The 19,631-nt window shown below is 42.9% G+C and overlaps 8 protein-coding genes across 8 annotated transcripts in view; 4 read left to right on the top strand and 4 right to left on the bottom strand.

Moving 5' to 3' along the window:
• The window catches only part of LOC126562120 (sialin-like), a 293,788-nt gene that overhangs the window by 65,955 nt on the left and 208,202 nt on the right, over positions 1 to 19,631 (top strand). The gene's annotated exons all lie outside the window — the stretch shown is intronic.
• Positions 2,283 to 3,414, bottom strand: LOC126562715 (telomere length and silencing protein 1 homolog). The gene is made up of 4 exons (XM_050219282.1): positions 3,252 to 3,414; positions 3,069 to 3,183; positions 2,848 to 3,005; positions 2,283 to 2,774 (listed from the first exon to the last, which is right to left on the bottom strand). Exons 1-4 carry the CDS (start codon positions 3,377 to 3,379, stop codon positions 2,288 to 2,290), a joined length of 888 nt encoding a protein of 295 aa, XP_050075239.1. The 5' UTR covers positions 3,380 to 3,414; the 3' UTR covers positions 2,283 to 2,287.
• LOC126563456 (ribosome biogenesis protein SLX9 homolog) lies at positions 3,675 to 4,420 on the top strand. Its single transcript, XM_050220101.1, has one exon. It carries the CDS (start codon positions 3,690 to 3,692, stop codon positions 4,410 to 4,412), a length of 723 nt encoding a protein of 240 aa, XP_050076058.1. The 5' UTR covers positions 3,675 to 3,689; the 3' UTR covers positions 4,413 to 4,420.
• On the bottom strand, positions 4,473 to 5,932 carry LOC126562431 (tRNA-splicing endonuclease subunit Sen54). Its single transcript, XM_050218943.1, has 5 exons — positions 5,895 to 5,932; positions 5,723 to 5,841; positions 5,466 to 5,653; positions 4,733 to 5,394; positions 4,473 to 4,666 (listed from the first exon to the last, which is right to left on the bottom strand). Exons 1-5 carry the CDS (start codon positions 5,930 to 5,932, stop codon positions 4,486 to 4,488), a joined length of 1,188 nt encoding a protein of 395 aa, XP_050074900.1. The 3' UTR covers positions 4,473 to 4,485.
• LOC126562213 (armadillo repeat-containing protein 6 homolog) lies at positions 6,889 to 8,431 on the bottom strand. Its single transcript, XM_050218658.1, has 3 exons — positions 8,147 to 8,431; positions 7,596 to 8,067; positions 6,889 to 7,528 (listed from the first exon to the last, which is right to left on the bottom strand). The coding sequence occupies exons 1-3, from the start codon at positions 8,429 to 8,431 to the stop codon at positions 6,894 to 6,896; spliced, it is 1,392 nt and encodes a 463-aa protein (XP_050074615.1). The 3' UTR covers positions 6,889 to 6,893.
• On the top strand, positions 9,271 to 12,312 carry LOC126561523 (presequence protease, mitochondrial). The gene has a single exon (XM_050217728.1). The coding sequence runs from the start codon at positions 9,271 to 9,273 to the stop codon at positions 12,310 to 12,312; it is 3,042 nt and encodes a 1,013-aa protein (XP_050073685.1).
• On the bottom strand, positions 14,273 to 16,801 carry LOC126562362 (peptidyl-prolyl cis-trans isomerase FKBP8). Its single transcript, XM_050218839.1, has 7 exons — positions 16,714 to 16,801; positions 15,916 to 16,320; positions 15,453 to 15,833; positions 15,187 to 15,354; positions 15,036 to 15,125; positions 14,491 to 14,631; positions 14,273 to 14,425 (listed from the first exon to the last, which is right to left on the bottom strand). The coding sequence occupies exons 2-7, from the start codon at positions 16,294 to 16,296 to the stop codon at positions 14,345 to 14,347; spliced, it is 1,242 nt and encodes a 413-aa protein (XP_050074796.1). The 5' UTR covers positions 16,297 to 16,320; positions 16,714 to 16,801; the 3' UTR covers positions 14,273 to 14,344.
• Positions 17,031 to 17,844, top strand: LOC126563171 (transcription factor BTF3 homolog 4). The gene is made up of 2 exons (XM_050219796.1): positions 17,031 to 17,128; positions 17,215 to 17,844. Exon 2 carries the CDS (start codon positions 17,257 to 17,259, stop codon positions 17,752 to 17,754), a length of 498 nt encoding a protein of 165 aa, XP_050075753.1. The 5' UTR covers positions 17,031 to 17,128; positions 17,215 to 17,256; the 3' UTR covers positions 17,755 to 17,844.

The raw sequence follows: 19,631 nt of genomic DNA, 5'->3' as shown, positions 1-19,631 counted from the left end.
CAACCCTATCCAAAAATGGAGAAGTTGAAGATCATGAGGTACATATCCTTCCTTGTAGAGAAAACCAAGAACATAGGGTGTATCCAGATGGTCAGAGTCTCTGTCTGAATAGTGGAGAAAGTCCTGGAAAAGATAGACATTGTTATGCAAAAATCATAACCAAAGTCTGCTTTCGGATGTAGGTGTCAAAAATGTTTTTCGAAGGTTGAGTTCGTGGTAGGCGTTGATAGAAAAGAATTTTGGCTAACTTATATGGTATCTTAGCAATACGGCCTGGCCGTCCCTGATGAATAAAAAAAAAAAACTTATATGGTATCTTCCTGCTTTGGTACAAGACTTTCGGGATAAGTGGCTTGCTTGGGCTATCATTTCTAGATTTCTTGACTTGATTCTTGATTGATAGTTCTTGTTACTGGATAATCACAACATCCTCGGTTGGGATTTCATATTGGGAAAATCGTGTTAGCAACTGGAGCCGTTGCCATTATGCCATCGAGAGCTGTCCCCTAGACGAAGCCCTAGTAAAAGGTTCAAAGGCGAATCCTTTACGGCAATCATACTGTAAGGTAGCTCTGTTTGGATTTGATTAAAATTGGATTGTTTCTTACACACTGAAAATTAGTCCATTTGTTTAATGCATACGTTAGTATTTTCGTTGCTGTTGGGCAATACTAATGAGTGTTACAAAACCCAAAGAGGTACGGATTAGGAGCGGAAAGGACAATTGACGATGCGATGAATTGGTTGAAATAAGAGTGAAAGAAGACATCAGTGCATTGTGCAGGAACTATTATAATTATTCTTACAGTAACGCTTACGCTCTTATTTAATCTTACCAATCAATAACACACCGTACGACAAACACATGCCCTTGCCCAAAGAAGAAATGGTAAACATTTTTTTTTTTCTTTAATTATGAGACAAAATCTTGTTACTATACAGTATACCAATTACTCCTGCTATTGGCTTTGTAACAAAAAGAATCCTTAAAAAACTCGATCAAAAAAGTGAAGACAAAACAAATACTTTGCTCCCCTCCGGAACCTCAACATTGTTGTGCTATGGTTGCGAGTATTACTACCTGCTCTGCTTCATGCACTACGTGTGCGTGTATATGTGTCTATATTGTGTTTGTGTGTGTGTGTACGTGTGTGTATTGAGAATTGCGTTTGATAGAAAATATGACTGTAACCAACGGAGTGACCCGTTGATTAAGAACGGTTCACCGTTCTTTCGCTGCGTTTTTCGGCATGTATGTGTATATATGTGCCTGTAAATAGCGTGTCGCCTAGCAACGCAGCAAAATTACTAGCATCATAAACTACTACTAAGCTACTATGATAACAACCAACGAAAATGGGCCGGGGTGTATACGGTTGGTCCTGCAAATCTGTTTTGATGCAGCAGAGTCGCAGGTTGCTTTCTTCTCGTCTCGGAGAAGCATTACGTTTCAAGGGAGTGTGATAGTTAGATTCATATAGGCTCGTAGGTTCACTTTACCATATTTTAGGGCTTTAATGCAAGACTACATAATTATAATATATTAGTAATAAACTTAGTTATCAGCAAACACAGATACCTAGGACTGCGATGAGAAAACCCCATAGACTGTGGGTACACATTTGTTCTTTTAGCATTGGTTGAGAAAATTGCATCGATCGGATTGGATGGTAAAAGAAAGTTCTTAGTTCACAATAGGACACACTATCTAGATCCAGGGAGACAGGGTTATGGAAGGATTAAGCGGCTTATGGCAAATGTTGGTGTGTATTGTATTCTTCAAAAGTTGAGCTTTAAATGAAATAATCCCAGAACGAAAGCAATTGCCTGCAAAAGGAAATAGATTACAAGGTCTATTACATGTATCGAAAGACTTCAATGCTAGTGAAGGCACGAAACTGCAATGGAAATACGAACAAGTGTACGGTGTCGAAAAAATAGTCGTACAGGAAGAAGAAAGGACAGAATATCATGAAAAAGACCTTCATTTCCATCAGCCTTTTCTTATGTATTGACCAGATATCAATGACTTTGAACTGCCCATTGTTGAATAGTAAACGGAAACTAATGTTTGACCGTTCTCATTACTCCGATTAGACTGAATCGTTCAGCTACAAGAAGCAAAAATCGCCAAAGTGAGAAAAATTCTACGTGTGTTTTTGGGAACTTCAACTTCAACAAGGTGTGTTTCAATTAACTCAACATAAATGCTATTAATAAACGGTGGTTCATTATAAACATTATATCCTGAGCTTTTTTTTATTATACACCTCATTGCTTCCATCCCTCAATGGCGTCGGTATTGCTTTTTGAACTTATCGAAATGATAATCGTCCGTCGCTTTCTTCGGCACACGATCCTCGCCACGCTGATCCCGATGTTCCTCCTGGTAACGGCGCTTCGTAGGGGCAGGATTCTCGATCCGGTAGCGATTATGCTGCATAAAGTTAACGGCCATATTCGAGGGGACAAAGTGTGATGGAAGATCTTTCTTCCTTTGCTGCTCTTGCATGTACTTGAGCTTTGCCTCTTCCGTTGCTTCGATGTTTTTGATTTTGGCCTCAATGCCAAGATCTATCTCCGGTATGCCGCTCAGCATTTGATTCGATAACATTTCTTCCGAACGCTGGGACGACGTTTGGCTAAGGTGTGCCGGCAGCGACAGGAGTGCCGCTTCTTCCGGACTCAGATACTTGGTGGAAGATTCGCCCTCCACTTGGTTGTCCTGCTCTTGCGCAATGCCCTTCCGTTTACCTAGTTCTTCTTCAATGTACCTAAAAGAGATGGACGCATTGTTTCGCATTTTGTTCCTTCTTCTTAATCGATAATGACAAACCAAGAACTTACTTCATCATTTCTTCATCCTCGTCGCGTTTGTTTGTTTCCGCGGAAAACTGCGTGCCTATGCCTGTATCGTACGGATCTTCGACAGCTGTTTTCAACTTTCCTGCCTTCAACGCTTGCATATTTACCATACCACCAGTTTTGATATTGAACGGATCTTTCTGCAATGAGAATTACTTTGATTGCAGTCACGTTATGGTGCAAACTGAACGATAGATTCTTACCACCGTAACCTCTTCTTCGATGGATATTTTTTTACCAGCGGCCAAGCTAAGAATATTAACACCGTTTCGTCTGTTGCGCAGTCTTTGTCGTTCTTTCGTTTCTTCCAGTTTTGACCTAGAAATTTGATTTTTTTTTATGTTAGTGCTAACAAGTATGCTTCTATAAACGATATATGTGCGTACAAAGTATCAGCTTCAGCATCTTGTTCGAGTTCATCGTCTTCACTGTTGGAAGGTTTCCTTTGGCGGAGTTGTTTCTTGCCCTTCTTTTTAAATTCCACTTTTACTTGAGTTTCTTCACTGTCCGACATTCTTACTAAATTCGTGGTCAGTGCTTAAAATAAATCGAAATATACTGCAATACAGTAAAATCTCTGGACGATGCACAATGTAAACAATACTCTTTAAACTTTTTGCACCAAACACAAACAAAACAAACCTTCTCTTTGACAGTTTCGACCAAGATGAATACACACTAGCAACCTTCTGTCAGAAAGCTCCTTCATAGTCACCCTGTGCTCTGTCGATCAACAACACGCATGGTCCTCAATACAGCACGTTCAAAACAAATCTCGTTCTCTGTAGGTACACGCAGCAAATACACTCGATATCCCTTGCAAAATGGGAAAACTTAACAAAAAGCTTCCAAAACCCAAACTGTTTTTAAAGCCTGGCGACGATAGCAATAAGGTGAAAGGGCCTTTTCCCATCTATCGCACAACGCCGGTGCTACTAAACGGGCCCGAAACAACCAGCTTTAAGATTATCGAAAGCAAACCGAAGAAGGACAGTGGCACGAAAAGCAGTCCGCCTCCGCCGGCAGATAAATCACCTAAAAAAGCTGACAAATTACCCGCTGATGTGCCAGAACAAGATGAGGGAGTGAAAACCAAAAAGCTCCGCAAGCTAGCCATTTCCCGTCTGTCGAAGAAGGAAAAGAAACAATTCCGCAAGGAGGAAATGCTGAAAAAGGTCGAACTTACAAAGCAAGCGTTCAAGCAGGATAAGGATCGTAAGAAGCGCGAACAGACGGCTATCACCGGTGATTTGAAGCCGTTGCTGGATGCACTACCATCGCTAGAATCGTTGTTTGAGGTAAAATCGGCAGCAGCACTCAAGACAGGTGTACCGAAGTACGACAAGAAGGCGGAACCGAAAACGAGGAAACAGCGTCAAACGGAGCGAAGGAATCAAAGCAAGCGAGAATTTATGAAACGCTGTCGTACCATGAAAAGGGTGCTGAACGATAAAGCGTTCAAACAGGATCCGAAAAAAATGGTCGCTGCGCATATTAAGAATGTACGCAAGGAGCAGGTGGAACGGTTGATGAAAAGTGTTTCGTGAGCCGCGTAGTTGTAATTTAATTGTATGCCAGAGAAATATATCAAATCATTGTAATACATACTTTCGTTCTTTTTTATCTCGTCAAATTTTCATCCGGCAACGCAATGATATTTCGAGGAACTTTTCGAATATCGTATAGAAAGCAGTGCACTGATAAGCTTTCCGAAACGAGCATTAACATTAGTGGAACCGGTGTCTTCTGTTGCCGGAACAGTCTTTGCAGGTCGGTAAAATGAGGCATTGGTTGAGATGATCTGTGAATAAAAATAGTAATTTCATGAGAATGTCCGTATTCCGATCGTCTAGCAGTGTTAAATTACCTTCGTACAATAATCCTCGCAATCGGGAGAGGAGGGAAACTTTTCTTGAATGTTTGAGACTCGGTAGCAAACAAGTCAAACACCAGCCGTAAACTACTGTCCGTTTCCGGCTCGACAGCGTCCGATAGGCCTTCTTCGATAAAACTGTGTACGATGTCGAACCTGCTGAACATCCGGCGGAACTGTTCGATTCTTTTAAATCCATCATTTTCTCTACTTGTAGCTGTGTTTTCTAGCTTTTGTCTCTTATTGGCTGGTTCGCCCTTAGACTGCGCCATATCATCGTCACACGTTGAAGCATGGTTTGAGGATGACGACGACGATTTTCTGATCATGTTACAGTACTTTCTCATCGAACGTCTTACCGATTCGTACAATTTCGGATTTTCTTTTGCGATGGAGCCACTTTCCCGTGGGTTTGATTGATTTAACATTTCGAACAGATTCTTCCAAACACACTGTTCTTCGGTACTGAGTAAATCCGATTTCGCAGTACAGTACTTTCGTGACGAATCATACCGAAGCACGTAATAGCTAGCCCGTACCAGAATTGAATACACTTGGTACTCTTCCAGCGTGAGTGTTTCGGGATGTCCAAGAAATAAACTATAGCCTTGCTCGATTGACACTACCACGTGGTTCCATTTAACCATCAACCGATTCTGGAAGTAAGCACAGCGAATCATTTAAAAATTAGCCGGTTTTACCAATCGAAAAAAGCCACTTTTCTTACCATTTCCATAAGGAATAAAGCTTCGTGACATTCTACGTATTTCCCGGTGGCATCTTCATACCCGAATGATTGCCATTTGCCTTCTACCTTCGTAATGCGAATCCGACGATGATCACTTTCCCAAACTCCTTCCGAAATGCTATCAGATTTGTTTACCCTTTCCTGAGACAATAAACGACGGAACTGATCTAATAATAGGCGAAAAAAAGATCCTTTAGTTAATGATGCTGCACAACACTATAGTAATTGGGCATTACCTTTCATTCGCTCTAGATCGGCTTGACGCGTTTCATCAAATTCTGCCAATGAGACTAGCCGATTAAAATGCGCTTGCACTTCGTAGCATTCGGTATGATGCCTAACCATCTCTTGTCCGCTAAAAATGCGATTTAAAGTTTAACCATTCTGATTGCAATGTTTCAATGTTACCTCAAGAGTCCATGTCTTTGTCCACTGGTAGAATCCATCCTTTGGCCGCAGATACCCGTTCGAATCCGGCAGGTTCTGTGCACGCGCCTGCTACAATCTTATGTTTTGTGTAAACAAATTTTGACGTTTAATCTCGCACATACAGACGTTATTTGTAACCCTGTGCCGGGCAAATAGAAAAACTAAAAATCCAGTCACTTTGGAGGCTTATAACTGTTTTATAATTAATCTAATATCAATGCAATATTCTGGTGAAAGTTCAGTTAACTCTGCTTCATTCTATTAAATTAAATATGCTGCCTCAATTCCATGTTTTTTTTCAAGTTGTGGATCTTCAAAGTTAACATGTTGTTTTCGACAAAATGCAAAAATCCAAATAAATATTATTTGAAAGCTTCAAAAAAATTTGACAAGAAAATGCCTCTAACAGTTTATAGAACTGTAAACCACGGAAATAATCAGATTTTTTTCAGAACTTTACTACGAGTAGTAAAATCTTAAAAAGGTATTTTTATTTGCAAAAAAGTCCTCGTTCTTCATAGCAAGAAAAATATGAAGTAAAACCAAACATTATTTTAAGCCTCCCAAAAACAACAAAAGTTATAAGCCTCCCAAGTTGATGGCTACCCCAGATGGGGTAGCCCAGTTGCTTGAAATAGGGTTAAAGTCCAATCACAAAACACGCAATACGTTAGAGGTCTTTCTATTGCCCAACAGGATAAGGGCTTTCTTTCAAAATTCAAACTAAAGATAAAAACTCATTTAGTATACAAAGAACAAACTGAAACGTATTATTATTTAAAAAGCGCTCTATTAAATTAAACGAAAAGTAGTACGCATATGTAAGTTAAACATATAAAAGTGCCTTACCAGTGGCAGTGAAAGCTTTAACGATGTGGTGCTAATGCATTAGAGTGCTTAGTACATAGTACAGTATATATGATTGATGATTGATAAAAATTATCGATTGAACCAATAACTACATTTATAGCCCAAAATTTAGTCATTTTTTATCTGAATCTCCGACGTGGCTTTCCACTCCTCATTCAACTGCACCTTGCAGCCCAAATCACGCAACGCTGACTTTACATCGTGCGCAATGCTCGGATGATCGACCAGCGCCTGATTAAGTACATCTTCCACTCCCTGCGCCACAAACGTGTCACATTGGTCCCGGGATCGTGATACCATATTACGCACGGCCCAAGCCGCATTACGCTGTACAATCTTGCTCGTCGGATGGATTTTCATCGTCTGAATAATGGTTTCCGATATGCCCGTCTCAAACAGTGCCTTACTGTTGGCGGCTTCTCGTAATGCCAGCGTCGAGATACAAGCCAGCGCGTGCCGTGCAAATGTTTCATTATCCTTGTGCCGGTTAAGTGCCGATTCAAGCAATGGCGCTGCCCCACACTGGATGATGTGCTGCTTAACCGTGTCATTTCCGGCGAGTGCTTTGAGCAGCTTGCACGCTTCGCGAATGATTTTTATCGAGTCGGGAAACTCTACCATCGCGTCTAGAATAAATTGTAGCCCACCAGCTTCCTCGACCGTTTGGCAGAATTCATTGCGCACCGTTAGTGAGGCGATAGTCAACATCAAGTCGCTGATCAAATCGGGATCCGATTTGCACTCTACGATATCGAGTAAGAAAAACGAATAATTAGCTAGAAAATGAGAAATCTTTTTCAACATACTTACTGGTAAGTAGCAGCGTAATCTCTGTCAGCGTTTCGGCCGCAAGCTGACGAGCATGTTCGTGAGCTTTGCCAAACTCTACCCGTATATCATCGTCCAAGATCAAATAGCGGAAAAGCGTGCATGTGTTGCGGATCACTTCCGCTTCGGGTCGGGAAAGGAACGGTTTAAGGGTAGCAATGGTTAGATTTTCTTCCATTATAAGCTGACGATTCGTTTCATGCAGTATGCACGCTTTTTGAAGCCATTTCAACAGCTCGCAAGCGACTTTCGGTTCAGGGGAGGCCTTTAAAAACTTTAACACAACGGCCAATGATTCGTGGCTGAACACGTCCGGTTGTTTGTTGATGATTGCGTTAGTGGCAGTGAGTAGTTTTAGCAAAACATCATCCTCTAGCTTATCTTCAGCGTTTAGTCGTTTTACAATGAACTCGTAGGCACCTAATTTTGCAGCCAGCACACGGTGGGGAACGCTCTGTAAAGAAATGTTGGGGAGTGCAATTGCAACATGCAATGAAAAAAAAAATTTAAGCCTTTCTTCTCTCCGGAGTTACCAGTTTGCATTCTTCGGCGATGACGACTAGAAGCTGGGAAACTTTTTCCTGATCAGCATTTTTAATTTCGGCAATCCGTTTCAGTTCTTCCACGCTTTCGTTCAGCAAAGGCACACCCGTGTCGGGATTAACGTTTAGATCTTTTATAATGTTGCCAAGATGAATGCCTTGCGCCTCAAATTGTTTGATTGTTTCCTCTCTTGCTTCCTCAATGGACATAGAAAACTCCACAATGTTTTCCTTTACCACGTCGTCAAACGTTTCCTGTGTGATCACTTTTGCCATTTTGAGGGGGCTGACTGCCAAAAAATGACTAGATAGGTGAGTATGGGATGAAGTCATTGAGGGAAGTAGTTCTCCCATTATGCCTTACATTTTTAGTCGAAATCAGGGCAAAAAACCAAACGAGAAGGCAAATTGGAGTGACTCAATGTTACCCACGCACACGAGCCTCGAACACTCTGGCAGTAATCAAACTTTCAGACACTGATGCTGAGGGAAAAGTGTTTCTGAGCAAGTAAAATGGTCAGCTGTATACCGTGCTGTAACTGTGGACACATTAAAATTGTTAATTTTGGAAAACAGACGGTAATTTACTCCTCAACAAAGGATTGCGAAACTTTCACTCTCCCGTCTGCTTCGGACGAATGAACGAAACGAGAAGAATGAAAGAAACACGATCAAAACAATGCACATTGACAGTTTGCGTGGATGCATTTTGGACTAATAACGGGTTTGGACCATGTTGCACAAATATGTTTTAAGAAAATTTAATACTTTTGGGGATGCGAAACAGAAAAATAGTTTCGTATGCATAACTTTCATGCATTAATACTAAACGATTGTTACAGTTAGATTAAATATTCATTTTTAGTCATTTTTTCTCTGGTAGAAGAAAACACCGCTGTGCCGCTCTGTCCGAGAGGTCATCTTGGCCCAAAAGTGACAGCAACAGCAAAAATTGCAACTGTCAAAACTGCAACATTACAGTCTTATTATGAAATTGCTTCGTGCACAGCAGTGGCTGCTGGTTGTGTGTGTAAAAAAAACGTAAGTTAAATCATCATATCTCCTACTGGACGATATTAATTTTGTCATTAATCTTCCCGAAACCAGCCACCACAATGCTGAGACAAGTATCATCGATAAAGCGCGCATTTACCAGCCGCCGGTGGCTTTCCTCGACACCTGCACCAAAAGTAAATCCGGCCATCCTAGCAAACATAAAGGCATCCGATCGATACAGACCGGGCAATCGGTACAATGGGTTTGTTTGCACCCAGGCACAGTATATTGCCGATTTCAACATGACCGCGTACATGTTCCAGCACGAGAAAACCGGCCTCCAGTATCTGCACATTGACCGGCAGGACACGAACAACGTGTTTTCGATCAATTTCCGCACAACCCCGTTCGATTCGACTGGACTGCCGCACATCCTGGAGCATAATGTGTTGTGCGGGTCGCAAAAGTTCCCCGTGCGTGATCCGTTCTTCAAGATGTTGAACCGTAGCTTGGCTACGTTCATGAACGCTATGACCGGGCCCGATTATACCCTGTACCCGTTTAGCTCGACGAACGAGATTGATTACCGTAATCTGCAAACCATTTACATGGATGCAGCCTTTCGGCCAAATCTAAAGTATCTGGACTTTCTGCAGGAAGGCTGGCGGTTGGAGCATGCCGTGCTGAACAACCCAAAATCGGAGTACGTATTTAAGGGCGTCGTGTACAACGAAATGAAGGGTGCTTTCTCGGAGAACTCGGCCATTTTTGGGCAGAAGTTTTTCAACAAAATCTTACCGGACCATACGTACGGGTACGTGTCGGGTGGTGATCCGCTTGATATACCGCAGCTGAAGCACGATGATTTGGTTAACTTCCACCGGAAGTACTACCATCCAAGCAATGCACGCATTTTTAGCTACGGTTGCTTTAATCTCGACAAAACGATGGCATTTGTGGATGAGCAGTACCTGCGAGATTTCGAGCGTATCGATACCCGGTACAGTGTGATACCGGTCCAGAAACGTTGGACCAGTGCGAGGAAAGATCATGTACGGTGTCGGTATGATAGTATGGGTGCACCGCTAGAGAAGCAAAATCAAATCGCGATCGGTTACCTGATGACGGATATAACCAATGTGTACGAAACGTTTCTTGTGCACATTCTAACGGAACTGCTGGTAAAGGGACCGAACTCATTCTTCTACAAAAGTCTCATCGAACCGAATATTTCCGGTGGATATAACCAACTGACCGGGTTTGATTCGCACATCCGCGATACAATGTTTGTGGTGGGACTGCAGGACCTAGCGGTCGATGACTTTGAACGGGTTTCGAGCATATTCGACCGAACGGTGGAAGAAGTCATCGAAAAAGGATTTGATCGCGCACACATCGAAAGTGTGCTGCACAGCATCGAACTGTCGATGAAGCATCAGACGAGCAAGTTCGGGCTTGGATTGCTGTTTAATCTTACCCCGCTGTGGAACCACGATGGCGATTTGGTGCGCGCAATGAACGTTAGCGAATCGGTGCGAATGTTGCGTGAAAATCTAGCCAACAATCCAAAGTATCTACAGAACAAAGTGGAATACTATTTCCGTAACAACAAGCACAGGCTTACGATGACGATGTCACCGGACGAAAATTACGAGAAGCATTTTGCGGATGCGGAAAGGAAGAATTTGGAGCAAAAAATCACACAACTGAACGAAACGGACAAGGAACGGATCTATCGGGAAGGGATCGAGCTGTCCGAATCGCAGAAAGCGCACCCGAACACGGACATTCTGCCCTGCTTGCGATTGAACGAAATTGAGAAAAAAGTTCCGGAAACGAACGTCGAACAGCAGCTCGTAACGAACGTTCCGACACAGCTGTGCCGTGTCGACACGAACGGTGTCGTGTACTTCCGTGGCATACTGGATGTAAATGGGCTTACGACGGAACAGAAACTGTTGCTTCCACTCTTCAACACGATCGTTACCCAGTTCGGCACCAAAGGTATCGATTACCGGGCGTTCGATCAGCTGATCAGTTCCAAGACGGCCGGTATCGGATTTTCCACCCATCTGGTAGAGAACGTGCACAATATGCAACAGTACGAGTTTGGCATGTACTTCGGTACGTACGCGCTGGACAAAAACGTACCGGACATGTTTGACATCTTCCGGCGTATTTTCAACGAGCTCGAACTGACGGACGTGACCCGGTTTGAGATGTTGCTGGAAAATTATCTGTCCGAGATGTCGGTCGGTATTGCACAGTCAGGCCACATGTATGCGATGCAGAACGCTAACGGTTTGGTAACGGAAGCGGGCCGACTACGAGAACGGCTAATGGGCATTGAGCATTTAGCATTTATGAAGGATCTAACGCAGCGCCATACGGCCGAAGAAATCCTTCATAAATGTCGTTCGATTACGAAACTTTTTGAAGAATCGGGCATGCGGTGTGCACTCAACTTTACCCCCGCATCGGAAGAATCGACCGTGCAGAACTATCGCAAGTTTGTCGATAGTATTGCGCTTCGCAGTACGGCTAAAGTTTGGAACGTTTCGGAACCGATCGGACAATCGTCCGCTTGTGGCCGGCATACGATCATGAACATTCCGGTTAACTATTGCGCCAAGTCGATCGTTACCGTGCCCTACACGCACCGACACTATGCACCGTTGAAAGTACTTGCCAAATATTTGTCGGCAAAATATTTGCTGCCCGTAGTGCGGGAACAAAATGGAGCTTATGGAGCGGGTGCTAAAATTACATCAGACGGTTTGTTTAATTTCTTCAGCTATCGGGATCCCAATTCACGCACCACGCTGAATGTGTTTGATGATGCATACGGCTGGAATGTAAAAACAGTACCAAGCATGGATGAACAAACACTGTTCGAAGCGAAGCTGGGTGTCTTGCAGCAGCTGGACGTTCCGATTGCACCGCTCGAGCGTGGTATGGATCTGTTTCGGCAAGGTATTTCCGATGAGCTGTTTGGAAAGCACCGAGCTTCAGTGCTGGATGTGAGCAAGGAGCTGTTGCTTGAGGTGAATGAACACTATCTGAAACCGGGAGCCGTAAAGGTGATTGGAAAGTCGGTACTTGGGCCCGAAAATAAAACCCTTGCGAAGGATGGTGAAACGTGGACAACGTTTGCATTGTAAAGCTGTTGTGCAACTTCGGATGTGTCTGTATAGCGTGTAACTTAACGGATTAATGATAATGAAAATAAAACTGTTATAAATAAATCAATGGATTAATTTTTCTTCTCTTGAAAGCCCCTGATAGTGAGCTCTAGGAACTTTTAACACTAGAACGACCAAGATTAGGAATGTGCCAATTCTACCGTACAGGTAAAAATGATTGGTCATTTTTGAGGGCGGATATTTCGAATTCTATCCAAGCGATTTTTAACGATTTTTTTAGTTTAACTGATCCTGTCGAAGTGGCACAAACCTAAGTTATTTTCAATAACAAGAACCGAAAATTACATTTAAGTGAATGAAAATACTCGTTTTGATAGAGGAATTACTATCAGATCCAATCTGCAATCTTCTTCGTCTTGGCTTGGCTTGGCTTGGACTCTTACTAGATTGCCGATATTACGTAGTTGGATACTCAGTTCTCGCTACGGAGGGACGGACCGGGTGGTATTTGAACCTCTTGCTGTATGAAGACCGGCGCCGTTGGTGCCCATCCAAGCAATGTTGTTAGTATATGTTACTTGAGAAAATTATTGCACTTTAAAAATTCTAAACAAGTCAGCATGACTGGTAGGTCGTTCTAGTGTTAAGCTTTTCATATGACTTACCGCTCAATTGGTAGTATCGGTTAGCTAAGCAAACCTATTGGTGCCGCAAGTAGACTACTAAGGTCAACTGGTGGAAGTCTCTTCGATCGACGATGGATTGAGGACACTAGGATACAGGATCATCGAATCATATGAAGCCTAGAAATCTGTGTTTACTATGACAAATGTAAATTTAATGCTTTATGTTAAAAATCGGAACTAAGGTAAATAATCATTCATGTATACATTTTCTTTTTCTTTGCATAATTTACTCTCATAGAAACAAAACACTAAAGAAAACACTAACAAAAATTGCAGACAAAAAACCGTCCTCTTACGCACGTGTAAGATATCCTTATATAACGTCACATCGTGGGGAGTATATAATATGTATGCATGGTAGGTAATGTATGTTACCGGAAAAAAACGTTGCTAACTTTATGTAGAAAAAAAAAACACCCTCCCGTGCCCTCCCTCCACCGTTCCGCGTCGTGTTCCATAAATGCAGGATACAAACTGTGGAATGATGACTGTCGTTTCATGTGTTATGCGCTGATGTGTCCGATTTGCGCAACAACATTTTCTCCTTGGGGAAGAGGTTCGAATGGAAGATAGCAAAATGTTTCTCTCTCCTGTCTTTGCCTTGTTCCTAAATCTACACCTTTCTGTGTGTGTGTATGAGTGTCTAAAAACGGTCCTTGAAGACGGACAAGATAAGTGCAAGGATGTTTGTTTGCTCTCTTTCCTGTCGGTGGTGTAGGAAGAGAGATTAGCTTAAAAATCGTCTGTGGCGTGTAAGCCTTCCATTCGCATTTGGTTCACCGAAACCAGCTGTTATGATTGGAAAACTTTACTCAATAAATTCTTCATTCTGTCGATCGCGGTTCCAAAAGCAAATTGCTTTACGGCAAAAGAAAAAAAAAAACTCCTATCCTCATTCCAGTAAACCAAAACCTTCTATACCCAGCAATGTTTTAGGTAATGTGCGCCGCCCATCCAGGAGAATATAATGATGCTCCTCGCTTAAATGCTGCTAACTCTAACCACTTTTTGCTTCTGTTGTAAAGTACAACAGATGAATAAAATTTTGCATATATATGCTCTTTTTCTCTCTCAACCGGAACCAATACTAACACTCTTCCATTTTCGTTACCTTCGCACTATCCCACTATCACTTGCCTCAACTCGTTTGTTCTCCATTACCGAATGCTAGATATATCTGGCTCACGCACCATCATTTTGTTTTGTTCAGGAAAATTCCAACCACGTTGCCGTTCATCGATGGCGCAGGTCCCGGGGATGTAGTGTCGCGGTTGCACTATATACTTAAAGTTACTCTAATGCATCTGTAGCTTCTGGATAAAATGGTAGCTGTAGGCGTCGGGGCACGTCCGCGAACTTACGCCTTACGGATTATTATACCGGAAGATTGCGACACCGACCACACCGATCAGGATGGTGCCCACGAGGTAACCCCACATCATAAACTGAAAAGTAAGGAGAGATAGAATGTATTTCATCATCCATCTTACTAGAGTTTCTTTCCCATTACCTTGGACGATTCATTGTTTTGCGCGGTCGGTGCAGCTTTTGTCTTTTGTTCCAGCTTCTGTGCCTGGCCCAGCATCTTCTGGTACAGATCCCGTTCATTGCGAGCTTCACGCTTCGATTTTAGGATCAATTTGGATAATTCCTGTCGAAAGAACAGTAATATTAGTTATTTTTTCTAAAGCATTAATAATACCGATGAAAATAACTACTCTTTTAAAGGAATTAATTCAATCCCTACTGGAATTAAATTCTTTTAACAGCGCTTTTGGGAGTCGTTATAACACGGCAGAAGACGGCCCCAAACTAAAAACTAAAGAACTGAGCGGGGGGAAGCGGGGAGGAACTTAAAGGTATGTGAACTTATGTGAAGATATCTACCTGCGATTTGAATCTCTAAAGAGTATAAACACTCCTTGCGATTCGAATCTCTATGGTGACTATTTACTCCTTGGGAGTGAGTTTGATAATAACAATTCCCAAAAGAGTTTAAACACTCTCACTTTGCGATACGAGTCCCTGAGGCTATTAACTCCTCGTCTCACTTACCGACTGTATTAGTTTATCCTCAACGTCGATCGTAGCTGCTTTTTGCAGCAGCGTTATAGCACCGGCCGTGTCTCCTTTTGCGTCTAAAATCTGTATCAAAACATTACATATTGCATACTGCGGGACTCTCTTTCGTCAGCTGCACACTTACCTTGCCCTTGCGATACAAAGCCTTCGCATTGTTTGGCTGACATTTTAGCACATGATCCACCGACTTGAGGGCAGCTTCGTGGGCCGAGATTTTAAGCTGAGCCAACGCGAGGTTATTGTACACTTTCATACGATCTTCCAGCAAATCCTGCAGCTCCGTAGTGGACAACTGATAAGAAAGTAAGTGGTAAAATAAATGGTCGAGTTTGCGGTCTTAAGTTGATAAGAGAAAGAGTGCTAGGTTTGTTTCCCTTTCCTAGCCCTTACCTCAACCGAGCCGGCACCGGATTCCATCATACCTCCCGCACTGACCGTATCGTCCAGATACTCTAACGCTCGTCGATAGCTATGTATTGCCAAGTTGTACTCCTGTCGCTTCATCCAGAAGTTACCGCGTAATCGCTTCTTGTTGCCAATTTCCTTGCGGGATGTGTACGTTCGCACTTCAACATCGCTTTCCTCCTGCATTGAAATGAGCGTTACCGTGTAGGTAATGGTCGCATTTGACGGAACTGTCCGTATCACCGGGTCTAGCTCGGTGGGATCTTTCAATCCGAGCTCACCGTACGCGAAGCGAGGATTTACAACCACTTCCGCAACTTCACCCTCGTTCATAAGCTTCAGCGCCATATCTAACCCTTGCACCACCTACGAACGGTAATAACCGATTACCAATGATAATGCGTAGAATGCGTTTTTGTTTATCACTTATCGATACCCGTTTACGTACCTCTACGTCGTCGATTTGCACCACAAGATTAGTTTGCTCCTCCACCACCGTTCCATCGTCGAGCCGCCCGGTGTAGCTGATCGTCACCAGGTCTTTACTTTCGGGCCTTAGCTCCGAGCGTCCTTTTTGAATTACCTTCTTCAGCAACGTTCCATTCCCCAGTATGTCCATACATTCCGATTCGGGTTCGCTTTCCTCCGCTGCTGGCGGGTTTGCTTCACTTTCAGACTTTTGTTCTGGGTCGGTTGTCGCAAGCCCCGTAGTGGGTTCTTTAGTCTGGACGGGTTCGGACACCACCGATGAAGCCAACTCTGCCCGTTCCTGTTCGTTTAGGTTCGAAAGGTCTTCGAAGGAACTGCTGCTTGACTTTTCAGCATCCATGATGACTCACGTGAAGTTGGCTGGCTGGTTGTAGACAGAAAAAAAATCAAGGACGTACACGGTTTATAAAGTTTCTCCGAGTGGTCACTGTCTGTTATCACGCAATCGTAACCACAACTCCAGATCGAAGGCCTTCACTTCAAACCAAACAAACGAACCGAACGTCGCATAGTGTTACAACAGCTTGAGCAAAACAGGCTTTCGCTCGTGGCCTCTATCGAAAATTCTCTGCGCAATGACGTCGTCAAAAAATGGCACACGAAACACGGATGGGAATGGTGCAGAATGATCGTATTGTGGAGCTTTAGCAAAAAGTACTTATAACCGTAAAGTATTTCTTCTCCGCACAATTCACTGTATTCGTACTGATAACAATACGTAAAAAAGGGAAACAATTAACCCAAAGTAGCGACATACCTTCTACAAACCGAAAGTTTTCCTGTCCGCAGTGTTCGAAGAAAAACAAATGCTAATAATGGTGCAGGTTTGACATGCTCGATGAAACAGCAAAACAGCACATAGTCGACGAAATCGTACATCGATGAAAGCAAAAGGGAAGAAATTGCACGATGCTTTCTGTCTATATTTTATACTACTAGCATTTTAAGAGATAACAAAACAATTCATTACATAAAAGTGTTAAAATAAATGAAAAATAAAAGGACCGGTGTGAGTGAGTTTGAAAATCATCTACCGTCCAAACGTCTGAATGTAATGGCCAATTTTCTACCCTATCCCAAACGTCTGCTGTCAACGTTACGTTTGTGCTGTCAAATTTTTCCTTTGGCTGCGGTTCTGTCTCTTTCCACGGCAATTGGCTCAATTTTCACATGTGCGTTTCTGCTGCTCCGACCGAAAAGTGCAAATTTCATTGATTAATTGTTGTTCCACCCATTTCCCGCATATTGCCATTTGCAGAGTGTAAAACCGACGCGCCGGCAAGTGTGACTGACTGCAAAGATGAATCCGGAAAAGCTGAAGAAGATGCAGAGCGAGGTGCGCATCGGCGGCAAGGGTATGCCCCGCCGTAAGAAGAAGATCGTCCACACGAGCTCGGCCGTCGACGACAAGAAGCTGCAGCTGTCGCTGAAAAAGCTCGGCGTGAACACGATTCCCGGCATCGAGGAGGTGAACATGATCAAAAACGATGGTACCGTGATCCACTTCAACAACCCAAAGACACAGGCATCCCTGGGCACCAACACGTTCGCCATCACCGGTCACAGCGAAACGAAAATGATCACGGAAATGCTGCCCAACATCATCTCCCAGCTCGGTCCGGAAGGTTTGAATCAGCTGAAAAAGCTGGCGACGGCGGCCGCCGCCGAAGAGGATGACGATGTGCCGGAGCTGACCGAGAACTTTGAGGAGGTGTCGAAGAAGGAGGCGGAAACAAAAGAAGCTACTGCTGCCGCCACTTCCAGCACTAAGGCGCCCGAGGTTCCAGCTTCTTCATAAGCACATAACACAAACACACACACACGCAGACAGATAGGCTCGCTGCTCTTAAGTAATACAACCTTTTTCCCCCCTTTTGCTCTAGTATAACACGCTTTCGTTTTCTTTCCGATGGGTGGGCGCGCCACTGGATACTAGAGCAAACCGAACAAGAGTCCATCCGGTAAACAAAGCGCATCCTTCTTTGCTCGCTTAGAGTAATGAGCCTCCTTCATCTTCCTCTCCATCACAGAGTAGTAGTACATGGATTGCAGTTCTCTTTAAAATCATCTTCGCCATGTGGTATGCTTATCAAAACAACCTCCCTAAACACAAACAAACACACACTACGCCCGCATATATTTTGGATAGTGTATTTCTCCAATAAGCCATGGTAATGGAATTGCTTTGTTGAACAACCAAGTTGTAGCGGACACGGAGCTTCCGTGGCTGAAATGTGTATGTTCGTTCGAAAGTATGGTGACATTTTAAGAATTAAACAGCTAATGTGTAACTATCTCCTCCGTCCGTCAATTGACGACGAGTGTTTCGAGGTAGGGTAACTGTAATGAATGGCATTTGCTTTTAATTTTGTTTTCCTTGCGGTGGAATATGATAATGAGAAACGGTACGAGGCCAACTAAACTAAGCAAGACAACCGAACACATCCCGCTTTTGTTGTGGACGGTGTGGGATGGCGTTTTCAACGAGAAATGTAAGGTGCAGGGGCCTTTCTTGAACATTTTTTTCTGTATGTAAACACAACAACGCACATAAAAACAAATCGCATATTTTATTAAGTTAATAATATGCACAACTGAACGAGAAAAAATGTATTGCAGTGTGCAGAAAAGCTAGGTTATGAAGCAAACTGGTGAGGCGCACTATAAACAAACCATTGTTCCCTATGTTTATTTGCTGATAGAATATCGAAGCGTACCGTTAATATAACAAACAAATGCTTAATGCAATGATAAAGCTGTAAATTACGACAAATGTGACTTAACCTAGTCATTTTTGCCACATTGAGACTACGATGCATACACCAACAGAACGATCTGTCAGCTTGCATTATGGAGGTTATGTACACCCGGCGCAATCAATAATGCTAAAAATAGTTTGCTTACTTTGCAGCGTCCATTTCTTTACTACTTTCCTAAAAGAAAGAAGATTATACAGGAAAAAACAAGCTTCTTTTGCACCGTAATCGGAAATTGTGGTTAAACCTCCGCTCCTCCGATTACGATGAATATTTTTTCCTGATAAGCGCCACCCTAAACATAAAGGAGGGATGCTGATTGTTGGTGTAGTTGTTATGATTTGTGTGTGTGTGTGTGTGTAACTGTATGTGTAAGTCGAAGCATGGAGCATTACTTCCGCATTGGCACTTTTCGCGCGCTTACATTGACTGGAACTGTTTACAGGCCAGTATCGATTTGGCCTGCAAATATACGACGGAGTAAGACTCCGCTATCCCTTTCGAGGGAAAGACCTAAAAATTGTACTTTATTTTACAACCCTAAACTCCCCTTCTATTGTATAATCCCATCTCGTTTTTTCTACAATTGTCATCATCTGCAGAATTAATGCAAACAAAAGAAACCAAATCGCATGCGATCTCCTCCGTTTTATTTACACTTCAAATTGGTCGTCTCTTAATTTTCGGCAGCGCGCTTCCGCATGATTTTGTCGTGTACACTAATGCAAGAATTGGAACCTTTTATACACTTTTCATCTAGAACGCATCCTACAGTAATTGCCAAAACGTGAAGGTAAGTATAATCCTGACTGTGGTTGATTAGTATCGGTATGTAACGGTATAGTAACCCTCTATTATTATTATAAGTAATATTTTATCGATCCTTCCCGGTTTGCGTACATTTTCTATCCTATTTAGA

Source organism: Anopheles maculipalpis, chromosome 3RL (assembly GCF_943734695.1).
Source record: "Anopheles maculipalpis chromosome 3RL, idAnoMacuDA_375_x, whole genome shotgun sequence".
In the NCBI taxonomy this organism is placed as follows: Eukaryota; Metazoa; Arthropoda; class Insecta; order Diptera; family Culicidae; genus Anopheles; species Anopheles maculipalpis.
The sequence above is the reverse complement of the archived record's forward strand: the minus strand, read 5'-3'. Positions and strand labels throughout refer to the sequence as shown.

What these genes read in the sequence shown, in the direction of transcription:
- LOC126563456 (XM_050220101.1), top strand. Translation starts at nt 3,690, where the DNA reads ATGGGAAAACTTAACAAAAAGCTTCCAAAACCCAAACTGTTTTTAAAG.
- LOC126562715 (XM_050219282.1), bottom strand. Translation starts at nt 3,379, where the DNA reads ATGTCGGACAGTGAAGAAACTCAAGTAAAAGTGGAATTTAAAAAGAAG. An exon ending in GATGCTGAAGCTGATACTTT is followed by an intron (nt 3,184 to 3,251) that starts GTACGCACATAT and finishes TCAAATTTCTAG; the next exon opens with GTCAAAACTGGAAGAAACGA. An exon ending in TCGAAGAAGAGGTTACGGTG is followed by an intron (nt 3,006 to 3,068) that starts GTAAGAATCTAT and finishes TTCTCATTGCAG; the next exon opens with AAAGATCCGTTCAATATCAA.
- LOC126562213 (XM_050218658.1), bottom strand. Translation starts at nt 8,431, where the DNA reads ATGGCAAAAGTGATCACACAGGAAACGTTTGACGACGTGGTAAAGGAA. An exon ending in TCGCCGAAGAATGCAAACTG is followed by an intron (nt 8,068 to 8,146) that starts GTAACTCCGGAG and finishes ATTTCTTTACAG; the next exon opens with AGCGTTCCCCACCGTGTGCT. An exon ending in GATTACGCTGCTACTTACCA is followed by an intron (nt 7,529 to 7,595) that starts GTAAGTATGTTG and finishes TCGATATCGTAG; the next exon opens with AGTGCAAATCGGATCCCGAT.
- LOC126561523 (XM_050217728.1), top strand. Translation starts at nt 9,271, where the DNA reads ATGCTGAGACAAGTATCATCGATAAAGCGCGCATTTACCAGCCGCCGG.
- LOC126562431 (XM_050218943.1), bottom strand. Translation starts at nt 5,932, where the DNA reads ATGGATTCTACCAGTGGACAAAGACATGGACTCTTGAG. An exon ending in CAAAGACATGGACTCTTGAG is followed by an intron (nt 5,842 to 5,894) that starts GTAACATTGAAA and finishes TCGCATTTTTAG; the next exon opens with CGGACAAGAGATGGTTAGGC. An exon ending in CGATCTAGAGCGAATGAAAG is followed by an intron (nt 5,654 to 5,722) that starts GTAATGCCCAAT and finishes GCCTATTATTAG; the next exon opens with ATCAGTTCCGTCGTTTATTG.
- LOC126562362 (XM_050218839.1), bottom strand. Translation starts at nt 16,296, where the DNA reads ATGGATGCTGAAAAGTCAAGCAGCAGTTCCTTCGAAGACCTTTCGAAC. An exon ending in AGGATAAACTAATACAGTCG is followed by an intron (nt 14,632 to 15,035) that starts GTAAGTGAGACG and finishes TTCTTTCGACAG; the next exon opens with GAATTATCCAAATTGATCCT. An exon ending in AAAACAATGAATCGTCCAAG is followed by an intron (nt 14,426 to 14,490) that starts GTAATGGGAAAG and finishes CTTACTTTTCAG; the next exon opens with TTTATGATGTGGGGTTACCT.
- LOC126563171 (XM_050219796.1), top strand. Translation starts at nt 17,257, where the DNA reads ATGAATCCGGAAAAGCTGAAGAAGATGCAGAGCGAGGTGCGCATCGGC.